Source organism: Eretmochelys imbricata, chromosome 9 (genome assembly GCF_965152235.1).
Source record: "Eretmochelys imbricata isolate rEreImb1 chromosome 9, rEreImb1.hap1, whole genome shotgun sequence".
Lineage (NCBI taxonomy): Eukaryota > Metazoa > Chordata > Testudines > Cheloniidae > Eretmochelys > Eretmochelys imbricata.
This window is the reverse complement of record NC_135580.1, coordinates 1,533,754-1,556,602: the sequence shown is the minus strand read 5'-3', so window position 1 is coordinate 1,556,602 and position 22,849 is coordinate 1,533,754. Positions and strand designations below refer to the sequence as shown.

Here is a 22,849-nt window from a genome sequence, read left to right as displayed (position 1 = left end):
CTGACTGCCCGGGCACAAGGGCCCTGAGGATGTTTGGAGCTGGCCAGCCACCAGCTTCCTCACAATCATCCGCAGAACGGGGAGCTTCGAGCAGGCGGCAGCTGGCCAGGACACTGACATCCAAAGTCAGTCTCGCCTGGCTCAGGGAAAGCCTTGTGCAGGAGTGGGGCCTGGAGGCAATGAACAGGAGTGAATGTCAATGGTGCAGCCCAAAGGTCTGCCCCCAGTGCTCAAAGCCATTTAGGACCAGAGGATCCCAGAGCTATGTAAGCACAGCAGCTGTAATCCGTCAGCCCGTGGAGCAGCTTTCCTGTGAGTGCACCCAGGTAACTCACCAAAGTCTGCGTCAGAGCCCCAGCAAGTACCGGTGGGAGTTCCTGGCTCCCAATCCCGCTGTCAGCCCACGCCTGGCTCCCAGCGTGAAATGCACATCCATGCTCAGTGCATTGCTGCACACACCGCTCAGAGGCAGAGGCCGTAGGAGAGCGGCGTTCCCTTTGCAAAGAGTTCTTCAAAATGAAGATGGCCTAGCACATTCCCATCCCAGGCCGTTGTTTGGAGAAAGGACAGGAAAATATCATCAGGGCACCGAGTGGGGGTGAGAAGGCAGGAAAAAGGAAAACTAGATCTTTTAAACTTAGCCAGCAAATGCTGCTAGATTGACTTTGCCATGGAGCGTGTGTAGGGCCACGTCAACAGTTTAGTTACCGTGGCTCACGAAGATAATGATACGCCAGCATTCAACCCACGGAAAATGAGGCCACAGTAGGCCACAGTCGCGCCAGATGGCCATGCCTTCAGCAGCAGGGCTGGGCATTATCCCCCTGAGAAAACCAACTGCAGATAACTGCAAATCCCAAAGGCTTGTGCTAGGACACAGAACGGCTTGTCACCACCCATTGTGTTATTACAAGCCAACGTCCTTGGCAGACATTCAGGGTCAGAAATTGGATTCTGACGACAAGGCCATTTGCTCTCCTGCATGTGAGGGTCCTAGTGCCCCATCGCTAGCAGAGCGCAGCTGGGCTCTCAGGACGGCTCGTGCACAGCAGCGGCGAAGTGGGATTGTCTGTCGAGGGACTTGCAGCAGCTTTGGCTGGGTACACACAGGTGTGTCCTGCTGGCAGGTCTGTGCCTGAAGAGCGAGATAAAAGTGTGCGGGTGGCTGATGATAAGAAACCTTCCTTGGCCCTAAGAATCACTTGTCCCAGGGGCATGAAATGTTGGGAGTACACCGTGTTTCCATGCTGTAAATAGGACAATGTTTATCCACTTTCAGAGGCGTTGTGAGCTCCTCTGATGGAAGATGCTCCATATGTGCAAAGCACTAACACACCGCATGGGATTAACTACAGCCAATGAATGGAACAGGCAATGCGTGTGACCTGCTGAAGGGGATGACTGATCAATCACTGAACAGAAGTGATGGGCTGGAAGGGACCTCAAGAGGTCATCGAGTCCAGCCCCCTGCGCTGTGGCAGGACCAAGTAAACCTGGACCATCCCTGACAGGGGTTTGTCCAGCCGGTTCTTAGACAGCTCCCAGGACGGGGATTCCACGACCTCCCTTGGAAGCCTGTCCCAAAGCTGAACTCCCCTGAGAGTTAGAAAGTTGTTTCCTAATGTCTAACCTAAATCTGCCTGGCTGCAGATAAAGCCCATTCTTCTTGTCCTACAATTGATCACTGTCCTCTCCATAACAGCCCCTCTGATATCTGAAGAGTCTCCTCAGGTCCCCTCGCAGGGTGCTTTTCTGAGAGCTAGCCAAGCCCAGTATGCGTACCCTTTCCGCAGGCTCAGGCTTTCTAAACCGTCATCATTTTTGTTGCTCTCCTCTGGACTCTCTCCACAACTTTCCTGAAGAGGGGGGCCCAGAACTGGACACAGTCCTCCCGCTGAGGCCTTACCAGTGCTGAGCAGAGCAGGACAATCACCTCCCGTGTCTTTATGACATTCTGGGGTACAAACCAGACGAGAGATGGGCTGTGTCATCCCTGCCCTGCAACCTGGGGGACCTCACAATCTAAGTTCCCTCTAAGCTGCACGGCTGTGCGGCCGCCTAGCAGTCTATCAAGTGCTGCACATTTCAGGTGCCTCTCCCCCCTGCGCCGCACTCCTCCTGCCCTCTGCCTTGGAGCCCCTGGCCAGCTGCTCCAGGGAGCCTCCTGCTCGCTGTGCAGAGTGGAGGTGGGAGGGAAGGGGGGCACTGATGTCAGGGTGTCCCCGCCCCTGTACCCCATCTCTGGAGAGCTGGGGCGGGGGCATGACAGGGCTCAGGAGTGGGACGTGGGATGGAGCTTGCTGGCAGCTGCTGCTGTGTCTGAACAAGCAGGCTTCAGACTGGTGAGTGCCAATCTACTTAAAGGAGCAGCACGTGTCTCTCACACATTCACACACACAGTGTCTCTCTGTCTCTCTCTCTCTCACACGCACACTCTCTGTCTTTCACACTGACCTCCCAACACATTATTGTTGTTACTTCTTGGTACTTCCTGCAATGCACATATATTCTCTGTAATTTTATTCTTTCAAAGTGGTGTTATTTGAGTTTTTTGACTGGTCTATGCATTTCATAATTTTTGTTTCTCTCTTACACTTAAATTTAATTATTTGAGTAGTGAGTTCTAAAATGCCTAACCTGTTCTGGCTGGAGTAATTATCCCTATGGTAACTTTTTAAAAATTTATATTTTATCTAGGTTTTTTTGTTTCTCCTGGTGGTGCACATCCGCACATCACCTCGATATTGGTGTACATAACAAAATTCATTCCGCACATGGATGGAAAAAAGTAGAGGGAACATTGCTCACGATGCTTTACTGCTGTCACTCCCACCTGGGCTGCTCATAACCAGCCCGCCACCATGCAGGTCACCCCCTGACTGTGGATAGCCACAGCCCTGGTCCAGCAACTCTGACCCCAGGAGCTTGTCAGCAAACACCAGCCAGACCCTGGCTCCCAGCAGCCTTGGTTACTATTTGTGGGGTGACCCCAACACACTCCCAGTCTCCAATTCCCCTCCCCCAAATGTGCGTTTTGCGCTGTCCAGCCCTCTCCTGGACAGGTCACACATTTCAGGTCTGCTGTCCCTCTAAGGGGATAAATATCCAAGAGTTTGCTACTTGAAAGGGAGTGACCCATACAATGCACACAAACAACAATGGATTAGGTTTGATTAAAGAATAAAACATGTTTGTTTAATTACAAAGAGACAGATTTTAAGTGAACACAAGCACAAGGCATTGAAGTCAGAAATGGCTAAAGAGACATAATGATAAAACACTTTCTAGTGCTCAAACTTAACAAGCTAGACTTGGGTCGAGGTAAAATTCTTACCACGTGTTCCCAGTAACAGGGCTGATGCCCAAAGTCTCAGGCCAGCTCCCAAAGGCTCTTTCTTCTGTCTTCTTAGCTGAGAGAGAAAAGGATGGGGAGAGAGACCCTTGAGATGGTTTTGCCCCCCACTTTATAGTCCAGTCCCCCTTTTGAAATGCATTTTCCGAGATAAAGTTCATTCCTGCTGTGAGGCTGGAGTTATGGAGTCTCACCGTGAAAGAGGTTCCATGCTGTTTGCTAAGATGCAGATGTGTCTGTTCTCGCCCCCCTTCCTTGCCAAAGAATGGCCACTTGACAGGTGGTGGCCCATCAGCTTTGATGACACCTGGCTAGAGGCAACAGCTTGTCCTTTGTCTTTGAGAAACTGGTTTCCCCAGGCTTGTCTGGTAACCACATTGCAGACCCAATTTCGGCTTAAGTTTATAACTCTACATAGAATGTTACTACACCTTTCATCATGGTATTGTTATTGACCAGTGAGTTAGTAGTATTCAGATGATACCTCACAAGGCATATTTTGTACAAAGAGTATTCCAGTAGTGCGTAGGGTGTGAATACAGGGGTGCATTTGGTCACAGTCTTGTATATGACACTTCTGTTAATACACCCTGGGATGATATTAGCCTTGTTCACAGCGGCATCACTTTGTTGCCTCATATTCAAGTTCTGATCCATTAGAACACCCAGATCCTGTCCAGCTGTGCTGGCCCTGGCCAGTTAGTCCCCGTTGTGTAGTTATGGAGTTGCCTCAGTGCAGTACTTTGCACTTGTCTTTATGGAATTTTATCTTGTTGATTTCAGACCAATTCTCCACTTTGTTACAGTTGTTTTGAATTCTAATCCTGCTCTCCAAAGTGCTTGCAACCCCTCCCAGTGTAGTGTCATCTGAGAATTTTATAAGCATGCTCTCCACTCTAATGTCCATAATAAGTTTGGTTCCCTGAGCTTCATGCCCTGGAGATTAGTCTGGAGTCTTGAATCTGTTCCGCTTTTCTCTGTCCTCTTTTAAATCCCTCTTTGAAACAGTGTTCTGCTCTAAAACGGGGCTTTGTGAAACCAGCCCCTTCTGATGCAGCAGGCCTGCCCTGGGGGAGCAGGGTGGGAAGGCTTAGACCTCCTGGTCATTCAGGGACAGACATTTGCACTGGTCTTGCCCAGATCGCACACAGCGGTGAAGCCTGAGCTGCAGCTTTGTAAATAACATAACCGGGGGATTTTCCATAACTACAACAAACAAAAACTCATTGAGGCAGCAAAACAATTCAGGGGGCAAGAGACTAAATAGTGACAGGAGTGCCCACACTGAGCGAGGGCATGGCAAAGAGAGCCGCATGCCTGCTCTCCTGGAGGTGTGCGTCAGGGCAAGCTGCACGCTCCTGGAGGGAGCAGGCGGAGCGGAGCTTTAAGCAGCTGCTCTGATCTTTAGTTCCAAAAAAGTGAGGAGACAAAAACGGCACCACCACAGAACAGAAGCTCATGGCTGAGCAACGAACGTTCACTTAACCAGCAGGGGGTGCGGAGAATGGAATGGGAGTTCCATTGGGACTCTTTGGGCCCAAGGCATTCTGGGTGCATTCCCAGCATCCTTTGGGGCTGGCTCCTCACTCCTCTTTGCACCCATCTTCTGCTATGTGGGTTCTTTCCCCTGCAGGTTGCTTCTGAAGCAGGCTGTGTCGTGTTTGGGGGACTGTTCTGATGTGGGCATAGGGGCTTTAAAACGTGCAGTGTTTTAATCATGTTGCTTGGCACATCACACTGGAGACTCTCAAAGCATTTTACACAGGAGGGTAAATAGCTCTCCCACCATTTTAGAGATGAGGAAACTAAGGCACGGAGTGGTCAAATGACTTGTCCAACCCGCAGTGAATGAGTGGCAGAGATGGGAGTTTGTCACCTAGCCCAGCGCTCTAGCCACTGGGCTAAACCGATCCCTCATCTTTGCTGGCTATTCCCACACAGCGCAGCCCAGGAGATGGAAACCACCTTTCCATGCTCTGTTACTCCTAGAATTTTCTTCTGATTTGCAGATAGCTGCTGGGACAGAGGCTCCCTGCCCGTCCCCTGGAATCCCAGCCCCAGCTGGAATGAAAAACTGCGACTTGCTCCCACTAAGCCCAGAGAGGCCAAAATTAGCCTCCCTGCTGTGTGTGTTTTGGGGAGGGGAGCCGCAGCTGTCCCTCAGGAAGGGATTATTGTACTCCCCGGCCCTGTCTTATCGGGGGAAATGAAAATGGGACATTGACAAATTGGTTTGGTTGCAGCTGGAATAAGCATGTGATTTTCCGTAATCACCCACAGAGGCTATTGTTCCAAGCGGTGGAGGGGCTGGGGGAGCCTGGACCCGCCCGAGGTTAAAGTGCACCCTGAGCCCGGGCAGGGCTTGCTCGCTCCTCATTGTGTTCACAGCCGGAGCGCGCTGAGCCCGGGCCGCATGAGGCCGAGCCCGTTATCACTGCCCGGCAAGCGCTGAGCAGATTACATCGCCGGCAGGAGAGCGGGGACTCGAACTCCTTTGCAAGAAGAGATTTTATCAGCAGCTTCTGGCACCGAGCCACATTCCTCTGGCCTCGGCTGCTGGAACCAGAGCCACCCGGCGCTCCTGACACAATAGCCATGGGGCGGTTCTGCCTCGCCCCGGGGCTGCGCACAACCTCTGACAATGCTGCAGCCACTCTGGCGGGGCAAAGGGAGGCTGAGTGCAAGAGTTACAGGCTCAGAGAGAACGAAGGGTGCCAGGCTTTTCCTTGGGCACCGCAGTACCTGGGCATTGGGTGCTAAGAGACAGGCCGAGCGTCGGCGGGAGCGTCCCATGACCACTCTGGGGCATGCACACACCTGACAGGGCCCAGGCCTGGGTGAATGGGAGCCAGGAATTCCACCTCACCCCTCCAGCCAGGCCCCAGGAGAACTGCCGATGAGCTCCAGGCCCATCCCCGTGCGAGGCAGTGGGGTCTCAAAATGGGCGAGGACGTGCGGGATGTGAAACCGGGGTTCCAGCCCCAGTCCATCCAGTGACGTCCATCACCTCCTCTCGCCACTTCCCGGGACAAGCAGTGCCTGTCTGAGTGTGGGGGGCACCTCTTGAGGACCAGCGGGATGCTCCCCTAACACTGCGCTCTCTGGGGAGCCTCACCACGCCCCCGGCAGGTCCCAGCCCCAGCGCTAGCCCCAAGAGACTTTGTCCTTGGCTAGCTCCCAGGACAGGAGCGTAATGAGCACGGGACGTCCCAGAGCACAGAGCTCGCCTGCCAGCTACCCACATGGAAGCACAACAGGCTGTGGAGAGGGTCGAGCCACCCCTTTGGTGGCCCGGGATAGGCACCCAACGGTGACATGAACTCACGCCAGCTCTCAGGGCTGGAATCCATCCGGGGCCGAGCCACATGGGGCTGCATTCCCCAGCGGCCGGGGGTGGGGGGTCGCCGCACCCCGGGCATAAGTTATGTCACTTCCACAAAGCCCGACCCCGTTTGTGATGTAGAGTAACTAGGCCAAGGGCAGGCGGGGGCAGGAGGCCTACCAGCCAGGGCTACGAGGCCGGGGGCCGGGGCACAGCCGACATACAGAACCTCTTTGTGTCACCACTTACATAACGCCGGCCTGTGGCAGGGAAGCTGGCGGATCCAGATCTCGCAGCAGCAGCGGGCCTGTCACGGGCTGAGGCTTGCCCAATTCAGAGCCTGGCTACAGAACAGCACCTGCACCAAGCCGGACTAGGTATTTTCCCCTTGAAAAACACCGCACAGGGAACTCGTCCCTTAGCCTCCACCAGCACCGGGGGCCACGGCTTCGAGTCACCGCATACGGCCGTTGGGGCAGGCATGGGAGCGGTTGTGGCCGCAGGCCAGGGCAGACAGGGGCATACATTCCTGCTATGCCAGATGCTGACAGACAGGGACACCCCAACGGATGGTGAATATTGTAAAGCCCCTCACCCCCTTCAGCCCGTGGGTCGTGGCCCCCGCGCTCACAAAAGACAAGTCTGGAGGCTACCAGGCACTGAACATTTTATTACTCGAAAGCAAAGAAAATCTTGTGGCCCCACTCCCTGCCCAGCCTGACCCTTCAAGGTCCCCTATTGCCCCTAACCTCTCAGTCTCCCCTCCCCCCGATATCACCGCCAGTCTTTACTCAGTTTTCTAGTAAATGTCTTGGAAGGGCAAACACTTTTTGACCCCTTGTTCTCATACACATACTCTGCTTGCAGATTTTCAACCAAGTGCCACCCTGGTTTGTACTCTGGAGTCAGCAGATTGCAGGGGAGCCGGCAGAGGAGAACCAGCTCTCCTTGCATTGCAGGATGCAGGCAGATCCTGAGGAACCTGAACGCACTGGCTCCGAGATGCAGGATCCAAACCCAAGTTGCTGGGACCAACACAGGGTAACAGGCGACGTGTGTGATGCAGGAGGCCAGACTGGGTGATCTAATGGTCCGTTCTGGCCTTAAACTCCATGAATCGGTGAAACGGTAAAATGTGAGCAGACGTGCAAACCCCCTCCCCACCCTGCAAATCCAGCTCCATCCCAGGCCCGCCTAAGCCCAGCTATTCCCATCCGGGGCCCAGCAATGCCAATGCTCCAATTGTTCCATGCGGCAGAGCGGCTGGGGCCGGGGAGGTGTCCTCTGCGGCCTAGAGAACGCCAGACTCATCACACTCACAATCACTGGAGGCCAGCAGGGCACATGAACACACTTCACTGCCTCTGCCCCAGGGCACAGCACTGCTAGGCCAGGATCCCCCGGAGGCCAGCAGGATTACTCGTGGGCGCAGGGAGCAGGATTTGCCCCACAGGGCGTTGTGACCCGCTTGCTGTTGTCCAAACATCCGTTCACTATCTCCCTTCCCTGTCCCCACCGTGTATGAGCTGGAGGCCGCGCGGTAACGGGATACGCACCTGCGAGACACGGGATCTGAGCTCTGCCAGACGGGCTACCTGAGTCTTCCAAGCCACCTCTCTTTGCCCACCTCCCCATGGGCCAAAGACCTGCCTACATCCTCGCAGTGTCGGCCGGGCAAGCAGTTCATGTGTGCCTGGGGCTTTGAGATTCTCGGTGAGAAGATACCAGGTATGTGTAAAGCATCATGAATACGACTGCTCACTACCTACCCCTCCGAAGGCAGCAGAGCCCGTCTGCCCCCTTGCACAACACGTGAGATCACTTGCTCCAGGGTTTCTCCTGGCATATCTGCAAGTGGTACTGCTCTGGACACGACTGAGGCAGCCTCCCCAGGCGCTGACTTGCACGCTCATATTTTATTGTGCATTATCTGAATAGGAAAAGGCAATACAGCAGAAGAATTTCCTTTCCCTGGGTTTCCAGTCTTTGCATTGTCTGGATTTCTGAGCTTTACTACCAGGCAATTAATCTCCAGCCGTTAGAAATATTAATGTGGAGGTTTCTTATCAGCACTGGCTCGGGAATGTTTTGCTGTTCTGAGCAAAAGGAGCGTCTGACCCAGCGCAGGTCACAGCCACTCGCTCCCTGAACAACTGTGTATGTTCGCCGCCCAAGGCAGCTGCCAGATGGGTCATCTACCTGGAGAGGAGCAGCGCCAGGCAGGCTGGGGCTGCGAGATCAGATCGTGAGCGACAGAAGGCCAGGCGCTCTAGTCAGATGTTGTCTTCTCGCACGTGCTGCATTCCCAGAAGTCAGGGGTGAGGAGAGTGGAGCCCCAGGGTGAGGGCAGCTCAGTGTCCTAGGAATGCACAGCAAGGCCGCCCTCCTGTTTGCTGTGCCTTTGGTACACAGGAGCAGCTCCTCGGGCCTGGTGCTCAACAAGCCCCAAGCCTGGGCTCAGGGCCCTGGGCACAGCTGCCTGTGGGTGGCGGTGCAGAGCGGAGGGGTTCCAGCTTTGCCGTGGGAATGGAGCAGAGCCGCGAGGGACTCTGGGGAGCAGAAGGAGCAGAACAGCCAGGGCACACGGTCATGGGATGGCAATCTCCCACCGCAATGTGACGAAGGGAGCCTGTGACCCCTCCGCCTGGAACGGTCTATAGGGGTCTATAGGTGATCCTCTAAGACCCAATAGCATAACAGAGAAGGAGAGCCTTTCCCACCCACACCTGCCTGGGCCGGCTCCTCCCAGCCGAAGCGAGCCGGGCATTACCCCTCTGCCCCAGCGCCTCTTCCTGAGCACCTGCCCGGCCGCAGAGCTGGCTCCACGTTCACACAGTGGAGATGGCAGGGCGGGACGCACCCTCCTGCTGTTCGCTGCAGTGCGGGACCTGAAACCGCCCAGCTGCACCCCCGCCTTGCCGCACTCAGCGCACACAGGCGTTCTGCCGGCTTCTCGCACCATCCTCTCGGGTCACAACAGCGCCCCGCCCCAGCGTTCAGCCCTCACAGCTATCCCTGGGGCGCAGCCCGCCGGCCGGCTACGATCCCACTCCTAGCAGCCTCTCTGCGCTAGGAGGAGCGGCGCGAAAAGGTGCAGACAAAGGGGGGCTTGGGGCTCGACCAAGCCGTATTTCAGACACCAGTGATCTGCGTGCGGGGGCCCTGTGATACCAAGAGCCCACAGCACCAAGGCTACGGAGCACGAGGGGGGCCCCCGGGGCGACAGGGCACCCCAACTGGCCAAGGAAACAGGGATTCCAAACCTGCGTCCCCCTGCAGCTCTTTCCCAGGCCGAAGGCCAGCCCAGCTGTGGCAGTGGGACTGTGACAACCCCCCCGCACACACACAGCTGACACAGCCGGGGCAGCAACCACCCTCGCGTGGGCGCAGGCAACCCAGAAACAGCAGAGCTTCTTCCGGGCCAGGAGCTGGTGGGGCCAGCATCGCTCTGCCTGTCCCGCCACACCAGCTAACCCTGTCTCGTGTAGGCAAGGCCCGGCCGGAATCCGGCCAGTTACAGGCAGATAAAGGGAGGCCTGGGGGCCACATGCACTGTTAGCGGAAGTGATGCAGCGCCGGCAGTCTGTGCTTCCCCTGCTCACGCCAGCCAGGGCGCTGGATGGTGAGTCTGAATCTGCTGTTTGAGAGGAGCCACACACGGATGCCCAGGCCAGAAGGGCCTGTTGTGACCTGCCCAGCACAGGCCCGAGGACTCCCCTGAGCTACTCCCTGCTCTCAGTCCAAGTGGTGGGGCTGAACCAGAGCAGATCGGCCAGAAACCCTCTCTGGATGTAATGGAGAAGCGCTGCAACGCCGGTCAGTTACCCCCATGGTCAAACATCGGCACGTTATTTCTCCTCTGAATTTGTCCTGGGACTGGCAGCTCTGAAGTCCCGACTCCAGCCAGGGAGATGGACGCGCTCCTGTTACTGACCTGTCAGGGCACATTCCCCCCTCTGGCACCAGCAGGGACGCGGTGAGAAGTACATCCCTGAAGCTCGGGGAGCAGGGCTGGAAACCCTGATCGATGGGCTAGGCCAACCCGACCTTTGCTACGGGGCTGCGTGACTTAAAATGGTGCCAGGGTGGGGAAACTGCCCCCATGCCCTCCCCTCCCCACAAGGGTCAGTTATACTCACAAGGCAATGGGAGCGTTTCAGCCCTGATTAGTGCAGACACAGCAGCATTCCCAGTGAGGTGCAGTCAGTGTAAGCCCCCCCATTTTAAAAGGGCCAGGGGTGGGTTGCCCCAGCGTCACAGTGAGTCTCTGGCAGAAGAACGCTGACTATGGGGCTCTTCTGCCATTCCCCACCCCCACTGCAAGTGCAGCAGGGAAAAGAGGAACAGGGCCGTGGCCAGGACACTCCAGGCCATTCTGAATCCCAGCTATGTTTGCAGCTCCTTGGGGCTGTTTGCAGACAGGGTCTGTTTGAGTGGCCTTCAGGTTGCTCCAGCCCAGTGCAGAAGAAGCCGCCCTGCACAAAGCTGCAGCAGGATCAGGGAAGTACACAGGTGAGATTTGAGCTACATTTGCACCCACTCCCTGCCCTCAGTAAACCAGCTGCACCCCCGGATCTGGCCCACAGTACTGCTGTAACCTGGACCTCCAGGGATCTTCTACACAGCATTTTTCTTCTGCTGGTTGCTTGAGTTACCTGCTATGATTTCTCTGCCCAGGGGCCATCATTATCACACAGTCTGGGAGCAGCTGTGGTTTGTTTGAGGGCGTTCACATCAAATCCGAAGCCTGCATTCAGCAGCGAGCTGCGGCTGGGCTGGATGGTTGGCGCCTCGGTGCTGTTTCTGTTCCACTGAAGATTCATGTCTTCGAAGTCCCACTGTGAAGAGAAAGGATTTCGGGTTACAGGGACAAGGCAGGTCTGTAGCGCCGGAGCTCCTACAGAAGTGGGGTCTGCTCTCCACGGGATGCAGATTGGCCACACGGGAGCCGCTCAGGCCGGTTTTACAGGGCGGAAACCACCTGAATTCAAACTTTATCTGAAAATAGAAATTGTCACAAAATTCTCATTTTAAAAAAATGTTCAACAAAATTTCCCATGGAACCCTTTTTGGGATAGGCTTTTCATTTTCTCCTTTCCTTCTCCCCCTCCCACTGCGAGCAGTAAGATGGAAAATGGAAAAAAAACAGAGGGAAAAGGGGGAACCAAACTGAGAAAAAACATTTTTGAAATCAAACATTTTCGATAAAAATGTTCATGAAAAAATGTGGAAGGAAAGGAAAAGCCGCCCCGTCGGATCCTGGCAGAGTGAAAACTCTCTAGCAGCTCTCGGTGGTTTTCTAACCAGCTCCGGCCATTACTGTTCAGCTAATGAGCAGAGACTGGTCTCCATTAAGGTGACTATCGAGGGCTGCTAACTGAGAAGCCTCAGCCAACTTCTACTTCAAGGGACAATGGATCTTGCTGTTGAGAAGAGGTCAGTATGAGGCTCACTGTACCGTCTACATCTTTGCCGAAAATACCTGGCTGGCGCTCTCTCCAGTGCAGCACTCAGCCCCGAGCAGTAACAGTCCGTCCCTTTGAACCCAACGGATTGTCACGAGAAAACGATAGCGAGTGCTCCAGAACCAGCTGTTCATCACCTGGGAGTTCTCCTGGCACTCACTGCAGGTAATCAGGATACACTCATGTGCCACTCAGGCCACCTGACTGGTAAACATAGTTCCAGCTCAGTCTTACTGACCTCAGAAATATCTGCAGACATCAACAGAAGGGCTTTCAGCCGTTCTGGAGTCAGGAACGTTTTCTGCATTGTACCCACATCCGTGCAGAATGAGGCCCATGGGATTCCAGGCAGTATTCACCTCTTCAGACCCTCATAAAACTAGCCAGTGGCTCTACGGGATCACACAGCTGATGGACTGAAGTCCATCATTTAAAACCATTGCTTCAGAAAGGGCTTGAGGCCATGCTGTGTGACAGCACTAGATGCCAGTTCATGCCCGCCCTGACTTGCAGCCCCCGTCCTGGGCTCATGGAACAATGGCCCAGATGTACCGAGCCCTCCTGGGGCTTTAGTGACACATACAAACTCCTCCAGCCCTCAGGCAGAGCAACTCAATTCACCTCCCGTGTCACACCAGGCAGGTCCGCACCGGGGGGGGCGGGGAGACACTGGGTAGCCATGATAAAACACACTCACATCCCACACACCCAGGTCAGTCACCGCACTGCGGACCCACGTGACTTCCCACAATGCAGCCAGGATCACCCTCAGAGGGCAGAAGAGGGAGAAAAGTGGTGATATTCAGTCCCCAAGCTCCACCCACAACTCCTATGGGTCCATGTGGCACATACTGTACCTGGGATCCCACAGGTCAGCGTGAACTCCCTTTCTGCCCCTGTTCATTTAGCGCTCGTGAGGGGGCACCTGCCTGCCCACGCTGCATACCAGCCGGGGGCGCAAGCTCGCGCCACACAGCCTGCGCCCCCAGATCTGTCCTGGAGGGGCATCTCTCGGGGGGACAGACAGTGCAAGCCCTGCTTGACCTCTCCACCAGCTGTGAGAATGGATGGACGGGACTGAGATCACACGATTCACACAAGCTGCTCCTAGCACTACAGAGCTGGACGTCCCTCTGCTCCCCAGCCCCTGAGCCATCTCCTTCCCAGGAACGGGTCGGCAGAATTTCTGCCCTCTGTCCCACAGGAGACATCTCTGTTGCTATAAAACTTCGAAGCCACAAGATGAACCCGGCGCTGGCTGCGACGCCTCATGGCTGACGTGTGCCAGCCCAGGGGATACGGCTTTCTGGAGTCCGGGGCTGTTTGGAGTTTATCATCATTGTTCCTTTATCTGCAGTCAGTGGAAGCCAGTTGGAGGTGGGGTAACTTCCTTTAGGGGAGATTAGACGCCTTCTCTCCTCTTTGACCTCAACTAGTTCTGTGACCTAAAAACGACACTGGGCTGGAGATCATGGGGGAGACTCTACTCTTGTGCAACAGTGTAAATCCAGAGTAGCTCCACTAAGGGTCCGTGGAGTCACTTCAGATTTACACCAGCAGGCCTGAGAACAGAACCTCTCCCCGGGATGGCCCGAAAGACAAAGCACACACATTATGTTTCTTTAATTTATGAGTGATTATTTCCTGCCCTGCAATCTGGCCTCTTTCTGGGTCTTGTGATGTCTCATGCATCTAAACCAGAGGTGGGCAACTATGGCCCACGGGCCACGCCCTGCCCGGCCCTTGAGCTAGCCCCTGGCCCCTCCCCTGCTGTTCCCCCTTCCCTGCAGCCATGGTAAGGGGGCCAGGGCCGGCGGGTCCCAGGAGGCAGTCAGAGGACAGGGGGCAGTTGGATAGTGTGGGAGTCCTGTCGGGGCAGTTGGACGAGACAGAGGTTCTGGGGGGGATGCAGTCAGCGGATGGGGAACGGGGGGCGGTTTGGATAGGTGTGGGAGTCCTGGGGGGCCTGTCAGGGGGTGGAGGTGTGGATAGGGGTGGGGGGTCCTGGGATGGGGCGGTCAGGGAACAGGGAGAAGGGGCGGTTGGATGGGGGTGGGGTTCCAGGGGGGGCAGTTAGGGGCAGGGGGTCCCGGAAGGGGGGCGGTCAGGGGACAAGGAGCAGAGGGGGTTGGATGGGTTGGGGATTCTGAGGGGGGCAGTCGGGGGCGGGGGGGGAGTGGGACAGGGCAGATAGGGGACAGGGGCCAGGCTGTTTGGGGAGACACAGCCTTTCCTACCCGGCCCGCCATACAGTTTTGCAACCCCAATGTGGCCCTTGGGACAAAAAGTTTGCCCACCCCTGATGCCAAGAGAGACTGCAGTGGTAATGATCCATGGATTTAAAGTGAAAGAAGCTTGGCAGACACGGGTGTCCCCTGGTCCCGGCCTCCCCCTCGCACGCCCGCGCGAAGCAAAGTGACAGTTCTCCATACCTGTTCTGAGTTTAAGTCCCCTGTACTTTTGCTGCAGAAGAAAAACAAAGATCAAGAAAAGAGTTGATCTAGAGCAGCCACCACCAAACAGCCCAGCCCAGATCCCTTCTCGTTACACCTCGCTCTGGTACCTAGCCAAGGTGGGGAGAGCCACATGGGAGGATTCACAAGCAGCTTTTGAGAGCAGGAAAGCCGCAGCGGGCAGAGAAACACAGGGACTTCTTATTTGCAAAATAAACCTGAAGAGAGTGGGCGAGCGAGTGTGCAAAGGGAGCTGGGGGTAAGAACCACTGCAAGGAAAACATGATTTCACCAGGTGTGTGAGACACTGTCACAGAAACACAATCCATTTGAGAATGTCAGTCTGTCCAAACAAACGCAGGAGCCATTTCAGTGTGGGGTCTGCAAGGGCCCAGAACACCAGCCATAGCAAAGGACAGGCTGCGTGGGTCTGTCAGCTATCCCAGGGCTGCTCCGCGCTGTAACTTGGAAATACTGACCCCTAGCTGCCACGAGCATTTCAGCCACCAAGAGCTCCATCATCTCGTGTATTTTCAAAGATACAAAAAGAAAAGGAGGACTTGTGGCACCTTAGAGACTAACCAATTTATTTGAGCATAAGCTTTCGTGAGCTACAGCTCACTTCATCGGATGCATACTGTAGCTCACGAAAGCTTATGCTCAATACTCCATTTCTTTTTTCAAATAAATTGGTTAGTCTCTAAGGTGCCACAAGTACTCCTTTTCTTTTTGCGAAGACAGACTAACACGGCTGTTACTCAGAAACCTGTCATTATTCAAAGATACAGTGACTGTCAAACAGCGTACGGCCTATGGACATGGAGTGCAAACCCATGGCACTGACCAGCCACCTTGCCCCAATCATCTGAAGAGATTCTCTCTCATGTGCAGCGTGGCTCCTACGGGAACCAGTTACCAGCTGCAGGTGTTTTTAAAAAACAGAAGCGAAACAAAACAAACTTTACAGAATCAAAATGTGTTTTTGTTTGTCCCCCTCCATATGGTAACTGTGCTGGTCCTGGTGCAAGGCAAGTGCTAGCTCAGATGGAAGGGGCTTTGACCTGCTGTAATCTCCTGCCATAAACCCATTTGTTCCCACAGAGACGCCTGCTGACACGCCAGGGACATGGTAAGAAATGCCAGCATCAGACAGGAATCTCTGAGAACACCAGGCCGGGGAACCCAGGCCAGCACGGAGCACGGGTGGTAGGGCTGGCAGAGGTTTTCTGCGCTCTCTGTTCTGTCAGACCAAGGGGCAGTAAGGGCAGTGGGCCATCCATCTGCCCATCTCCCAAGGAGCGTAGGCTGCCCTGTCCCCACAGGAGCGGAGAGCCCCGGAGCCCAGGGTGCTGGCGGGTTGGAACAATGGCACAGGGATGCGGAGCGTTCCCATGTACGTTCTGGAACGGAATGGTCCCATTTTTAGAACTATATAAAATAGTCCAGTATTTGCTCCCCTGCCCTCCCTCGAGCACGTGGATTGTCCAGCTCTTGGGATCGCACCACTGTGGGCCGAATTCTACCTTCCGAGGGACGGTCCTGCTCCAGGGCGAGCTGCGTGCACGGAGCTCAGGACAGAAATCGCCCCAGCTACTGTGACGGGCTTTGCAGAGTTTCTATGAAACATCTCGCAGTTTGACAGCAGCAGCTATGAGTCGATGCAGAAATCTCCTACTGGGGAGGAGCAAAGCAGGCCTGAGGGGAGCTGGCATTTCCCCAGAACTACGAAAGAAACCGTTTCCTTTGCCGATAGTCGCATATGTGCCATATCAGCCTGCAAGGTGGCAAAGCAGGAGGGAACATGCAAAGATAACAAACAAAAGCCCTGCAAAACCCATCAGCCCTCTTCCCGAGACAACACTCCTGGCAGCCCCGAGTTCAGAACCTGCATTTCGGAGCCCACTGGAGATCCAGCTCTGCGTTCCCTCTTCTTCTCAGAGTGAAAATGAGGGTGTTGAGGGGCAACCAGGGTAGGGTTTGTCCTCATGCTCCTTGCTGGCTTTGAGACAATGTGAGGCCAGTCTGACCCCTTACGGAATATGCCTAAATAGAGCTCTCGGGCCCTGCAACGCTCAGCCCCGCAGGCAGCCTCCAGCAAGCAGAGAAGGTGCCAACCACCACACTGAGCCAGCCCAGGGAAGGGGCCGCTCAAGGATTGGCCAGTCCAGGTTCTGACCCGGTGCCATCTGCAGGCATTTAAACCAGAAACAACAACTCTGCATAAGGGTTCACACGGCTGGGGCCACGTACGCTCGCTCTGACTACACTGAAGTAGCGTGAAAAGAACATTATTAAGGCTGCAAAGGCAAGCACTCCAAAGTTCGGATGCTCCAGAATTAAGGCTGCCCAGGCCCCCTTAATTCACCCCGGTATGTATGCATCATGATAGTGTCTGTAGTTACATGCTCACGTACTGCTTTGCCACAGGATCCCTGCCTCATTCAGCGGGCGGGCAGGACAGTGACCACTCAAGAGCAGCTGCTTGGTGTTTTGTTTTCTCCTCATTGTTCAGTGAGGTGCGGGAGGTCCCACGCAGAGCTCTGCTCCAGACTAACTGGATAGCTCCACCCGAACCCGACTAGACACAGCCAGTCCCAACCTGACCCATGCCCATGAGGGTTGCATTGTTTTCACACCCAACCTGAGAAAAGAAAAGAAAGCGCAAGGAAGGACTTGCTGGCTTAAACCTGTGAACAAGAACATCAGGGGGCGGGGCAGAACCGGGGGAACACTGGGGGCTAGCACCCCACCGTGGAAATGCTGTGGGGTGGACGTATGTTTCCACCCCCATGCATCTCGTGCCGGGGGATGGAGGTGAGAGCGGGACCCAGAGGGGCTGCCGCAGCGCCCACAATAGGGCCAGGGAGTAGGAGTTGGGGTGATGGGGGGCGGTGTTAGCAGAGGCGGCAGAAGCTAACTCTGAATGGGGGGGGCTGAGGTACACACAGGGGGCAGGAGCAGGCCCAAGTAGGGCCTGAACAGTGTCGTCGGCACCAGCGGTGCTAACAGACCACCCGACCTGAACCGAGGCCGAACACACACTATACAGATTACACCTAAGCCGATGCTTATACTCGGGTCCCGGGGGGTTCCAGCTGGGTTGTAGGGTCTAGCCCCAGGTTTTATTTCCTGCGCGCTATTCAAGACCTGCTCTGACACCAGAATTATTCATGTCCTCATGGGCTTTTCTATGGTTCTCATCACCTGAGTGCTTCACAAACATCAAGCAATCTTCACAATACCCCTGTGAGATGAATGGGTATTATCCCTATTTTACAGGGGTTCCCAGTTTGAGACACCTAGGACCTGGTTTTTCAGCGTACTCAGCACTGTACAGCGCTTTAAATGTTCACAGCACACTCCTATTGACGTCAGTTGCAGCTGTGAGTGCTCAGAACTGCTGCAAATCAAACCCCAGGAACTCACGTCAGGCACCCAGAAAATGACAACCACACAATTAGGACCACCTGGGAAAAGTTTGGTTTAAGTGAGTTGCCCAGCACCACACAGGAACTCTGTAGCAGAGGCAGGGAGAGAATCCATTTCCCCAGCACAGCATTCAATTGCCTTGACCATGAGACCATCCCTTCTCTTCCTGCAATCCCCTGCCCCAATCACTTTCTCAGTCTTTCCAAACTGGCTGGCTTAGGCTTGAAGTCTCCCAGCCCCACTATCGGTACACACCTTCCAACTTCTGCAACAAGTAACGCTGGGGGTCCTGTAGACACAGCCTCCTCACTACCCAACGCTGTTCAGCCCCAGAGAAGGGGGCCTATGAACAAAATTGTACGTGATCACGTAATTAAAGACTGTATCCTGATGCACCAGCACAACGGGGCGAATTAAGGTTGCCCGGGCAAATGTAATTCCAGCATTTCCCTACTTTTGTGGGCTTGACTTTGTAACCGTAATAATGTGCCCTTAACACAGTTGTGCATGTGTACGTCTCCTAGGCTTTGTTAAACCGCAAACGGAATAAACAGAAATTCTGTCATGTGGCATTACGCTGACACCCACAAAGGTCAGCCGCAGGGTTGGAACCTTTAGATCCACTGCACGCACCTCTGCCACTTGAGCTAACAGTGTGACTGGCAGCAGTAGTAGGCTGTCATCCGCTATGTGAGCCAGCTCTAGAGGGGGATGGGCCACTTTGCCAGTGGGTCTCACAGCTATTTGCTAACAGCAGAGGAATGAGGACACTCAGACATCTTGGGTTCCCATTCCAGGCTCCGGAGGGGAGTGTGCTCTAGTGGGCACAGACTCTTCTGCCCATTTCCCCCCAAGTGTGACCTTTTCTGCCCCATCCCGCCAACCTGTCCCTGTCCTGTCTCTTCCCCACCCCGGCTCCTCATCCCAGTTCTTCCCTCCTCACCTAGTCAGTCTCAGCCCTCTCAACCCAGATCCCTCCCATCCTGGTCCTCATCAAACGTCTCTCTCCCGCTGCGCTTCCATCCCCGAGTGGTTCCCAGTTTCAAACCCCCTCCTTGGGCTCCTCATCCAATCCCAGTGTCCTCCCGCCCCGGCCCCTTGTTCCAGTCCCTTTGCCCAGCCAGTCTCCACAGCTTATAAACTGGCCAGACTTGGACGGATTTTCACAGAGATGGCAAAAAGCACATCCCTGCCCCCAGCTCATGTCTGCCAAATGGTAAATCCCTGCTGCGAGCCGGGGGGTGATGGAGACTAGGGGTGGGGAGCGTCAGCGAGAACTTTTGAAAGAAAAGGTCTCCCGAGTTTTTAACCTGGCCCAAACGACGTATTTTCCCAGCCTCATTCTTGGACCCAGCCAAACCATCTTGGCTGAAATCTTCAAAATACAATTCAGCCGGAGGCAGCCCCGAGCCTGGGACTTTCGGCTCAAACAGTGGCAGTTTGGAAAAGGTTGAAGCAACCAAAACCAGGGTCTTCTCCTGGGAGATGAGGTCAGGTTTAATATGGGGCGATGTGCCCAGCCCTGGCTACGACGCAGTAAGCATGGGATATGTGCTGAGCTCCGTTTCAGTCTTTAGTTTACAATCAGCCCTGCCAGCTCCTGCTAACGGCAAGCGGCGCTTTGCCCGAGTGGGAACTGCCCCGGCCCTCCGGCCCGCCCCACGGCAGTCAGCGAGGCAGAGATGAAGAGGGGCCCTACCGCAGCCCCTGTGTGTGTGCGCACGTGTGTGTTTGTTTGTGTGTGTGTGTGTGGGGGGGATATCTGGTTATCAGGGGAGCTGGCTTCTTGTGACCGGACCCTACCATGTGGCAATTAGCCAGGATGCTCTGGGGACTCGGCCTGCACGGGGGGTTCTCTCACTGCCACACACACACCTGGGTGGGACGGTCCCTGGCCTGGGGCTAGCGGGCTCTGTGCTCCGTGCACTACTTAAGGCAGGGCGGGCCGAGTTCAAGGCAAGAGGCTGGGGTTCGCGCAGGATCCAGTGCAGATGACCAGCATCAACCACCTACCTCGAGCTCGGAGCTAATGGAGGAGACGACTGAGGAGCTGGAGGGGGAGAGCTTGGCGTGGATGACCTGGACTGGAGGGTAGGCAGGGGGCTTCGGCAGGGCGGGGTCTGCAGCACTCGTCTGTCCATCTCCCGGCAGCCTCACTGCACCGCGGCCAGCCTGGACGTAGCAGGGAGCAGGATTTACCAAGGTACAATCACAGGGCACAGCAGGAGGATCAGAAACCCGCAGAGGAGAGGCCTGTGTGGGGAGAGCACGGGGGTGGAGGGTTGGGTCGCAGACCCCCGTGCTTACGGGGCAGGGCTCCCAAAAGCTGCAGACCGAGGAGCCCCCGGTCACCCCCAGAACAGGCGGCAGCAGGGCGGGCGTGTGTGCACACAGAGCACGGCTCGGCTCGGCTTCTCTCGCTGGCTGGCTGCCCCCCGCAGCCCGCTGCGACCCCGGCCAGCCTCTCGCCTTCCCCCCACAGCTCAGCTCCATGCTGCTGCCGGCCGCCCAGCGCCCCAGCTGTTCTCCCGCCTCACCGGCTGCACCTGCTCGATGGTGAGATCCAGGCGGCGACCGACGGCAGCCCCCTCACGGAGCGCCGGGGGGGCCGGGAACGTGCTCAGCTGCAGCCAGTTGGGGGCCTTAGAGAGAGGGGGGGCAGTGAGTGTGCAAATCCCAGCACGCACTGGGAACTGCAGGGCTGAGCTCGTCAATGGAGGCCATAGCAACGACCCGTCCCTCCCTCCCACTGCGGCGCGACGCAGCGGGCTCCACGAAGAAGCAGAGCAGCCGGGGGGTGCTCTTGGGCAGAGGGAGAGGAAGGGCGGTGGGGCAGGTGGGGAGCAGGCGCGGGGGATACCCCAAGGGGCTGGCAGGGTGGGCTGTGCAGCCCCCCAAAGGGGGTGGGAGGAAGGAGCTGGGAGCAGCTCTGCACGCAGAGGAGAGCCGGGCCCCCGGATCAGGCTGCATCCCGTGCAGTGACGTAGCGGGATGCTGGGGTAAAAGGGCCCATGTCAAACCCAAGAGGCACAAAAACCTCGGCAGGCTCTCAACCGCCTGCGGCCAGCACAGGAGCGAGCTCTGCAGCGGGCCCAGCCGCCCCTACAACGGCCTCACGCCCGCCCTACCACCTCGGCAAGGCACCGCGGGGCGCGTCACAGCAGGGTGGGCCCCCGGCCGTCTCCCCTGGCAGGGCGAGTGGCAGCACACGGTGCAGGGCAGGAGAGAATCCAGAGACAGGAGGAGAAACCTTTTCCTCTTCGGCTCCCTTCGGCTCTTCCTCCTCCTCCTCCGCCTGGGCCAGCAGCGCCCACATGTCCGGGGTCTCGGTTGCCTCAGCCCCAAGGTCCAGCCAGCTCATCTGGCTTTTCACCAAGCAGGACAGACAGGCGATCTGAGCTCCCCGGGTTCAGGAAGTGACGGTGTCTCAGGGTAACACGAGCCCCGCAACATGGCTGCCTGGAGGGCAGCTACCCAGCACTGGCTCAGGGACAATGCCCAGCCCACACTACCTAGCTGGCCAGCGTGGCGTGGTTTGGGCAGGATCTGCAGCCCTCGGGGCCCATCAGACCCCGGGGCCTAACCTCTGCAGCCTGCGTCGTGCCCTGGAGCTGAGGGGTGCTCAGTCCCCACGGCCCACCCAGCCCGCGGCCTCGGTGCCAAACCCACCGTGCCAGCCCGTGGAGCCGGCGGGGAAAGGATACAGCCACGTCGAGCGCAGCAGAGCCCAGGGCGAGCAGGAGCCAGGGCATGGCTCGCACAAAGTACGCGGGCCGCTGGTCGTAAGTCACAATGGCCGCGGCATACAGGACGCTGGCCAGGGCCGAGGGGACGCTGGCCCAGAGCTGGGTCGCTGGAGACAGCCTCCCTCTGCACTGCAGACAGCAGGGGAAGGTCAGAATGGCTCCCTGACGCAGCAGGAGCCATCCCCCCGCCCCGTGGGGCGCCCATGGCAGCAGAGCCCTGCCGCAGACATAGCGCAGTCCACGTAGCTGTCCGCAGGCCGGGAGCCTTCCCTGCCGCCCGGTCCAGGCCCCGGACCGCCGGTATCTGCCTCTGCGGCGACACGGGAACAGCCGAATACCCTTCGCTGGGCACACACGCGGGCACCGGGGACTGGCGCCCTGCCTCCTTCTACGCCACCGCCCTGCGAGGGCAACGTGAGCGCGGCCATGCTCCGCGCCCCCACGGGCCCTGTCGACCTGGGATCTGAGCCCAAGGCAAAGGGCACGGGTAAACCCCTCGGTCTGGTTCCCCGAGGCAGCAGCCCGGGCAGTCCCGGATCTCGCTGCTGTTACAGCAGGGGCAGAACAAGCCCTGGGTTAGGGAGAGCGAGACCCGCCAGGCAGCAGCAGGGACCGCAGCCCAGCCCTGAGCCTGCAAACGCTCGCACCCATGGAGACGGCAGGGTTGCTGCCACGGGCAGGCTCAGGCCCTCGGCTCTGTCAGGGGCAGGCTGCGCTGTCAAGTGTGCCCTCAGGAGACTCGCTGCCGGGCAGTGCAGTCTGAGCAGACAGACAGACAGACTGGAGGAGCCGGGGGGACAGGGACAGGACGTGGGAGAAGAATCCCTGGGCCTCACGGAGCGTCGGGCAACAGCACCAGGGCAGGCATGAGCGCTGAGGAGACGGTGGCCGGCTGGGAAGGGAGGCCCGGGCAGGGGGAAGACAGAGGGTGGGATTCACCCTGGCACATGGGCACTCGGGGAGGGGCTGTCCAGGAGACAGTGCCATGCCCCAGCGTGCCGGGAGGGGCCACAAGACCCACATCTACACTGACCCAGGGCCCTGTTGCACCAGGGCAAGAGGCCCAGCGGGGCTGTGGCTGC

At 56.8% G+C, this 22,849-nt stretch overlaps 1 protein-coding gene across 1 annotated transcript in view; it reads right to left on the bottom strand.

Annotated features, from left to right (window-relative positions):
- Positions 1–10,553: 10,553 nt before the first annotated feature.
- The window catches only part of TMEM44 (transmembrane protein 44), a 28,396-nt gene continuing 16,100 nt past the window's right edge, over positions 10,554–22,849 (bottom strand). The window contains exons 6-10 of the mRNA XM_077826879.1: positions 21,726–21,896; positions 21,272–21,415; positions 20,559–20,663; positions 20,035–20,193; positions 10,554–11,512 (exon numbers count right to left, since the gene is read on the bottom strand). Coding sequence (XP_077683005.1) covers positions 11,333–11,512; positions 20,035–20,193; positions 20,559–20,663; positions 21,272–21,415; positions 21,726–21,896 — 759 coding nt within the window. The 3' untranslated portion in view covers positions 10,554–11,332. The remainder of the gene's footprint in view (positions 11,513–20,034; positions 20,194–20,558; positions 20,664–21,271; positions 21,416–21,725; positions 21,897–22,849) is intronic.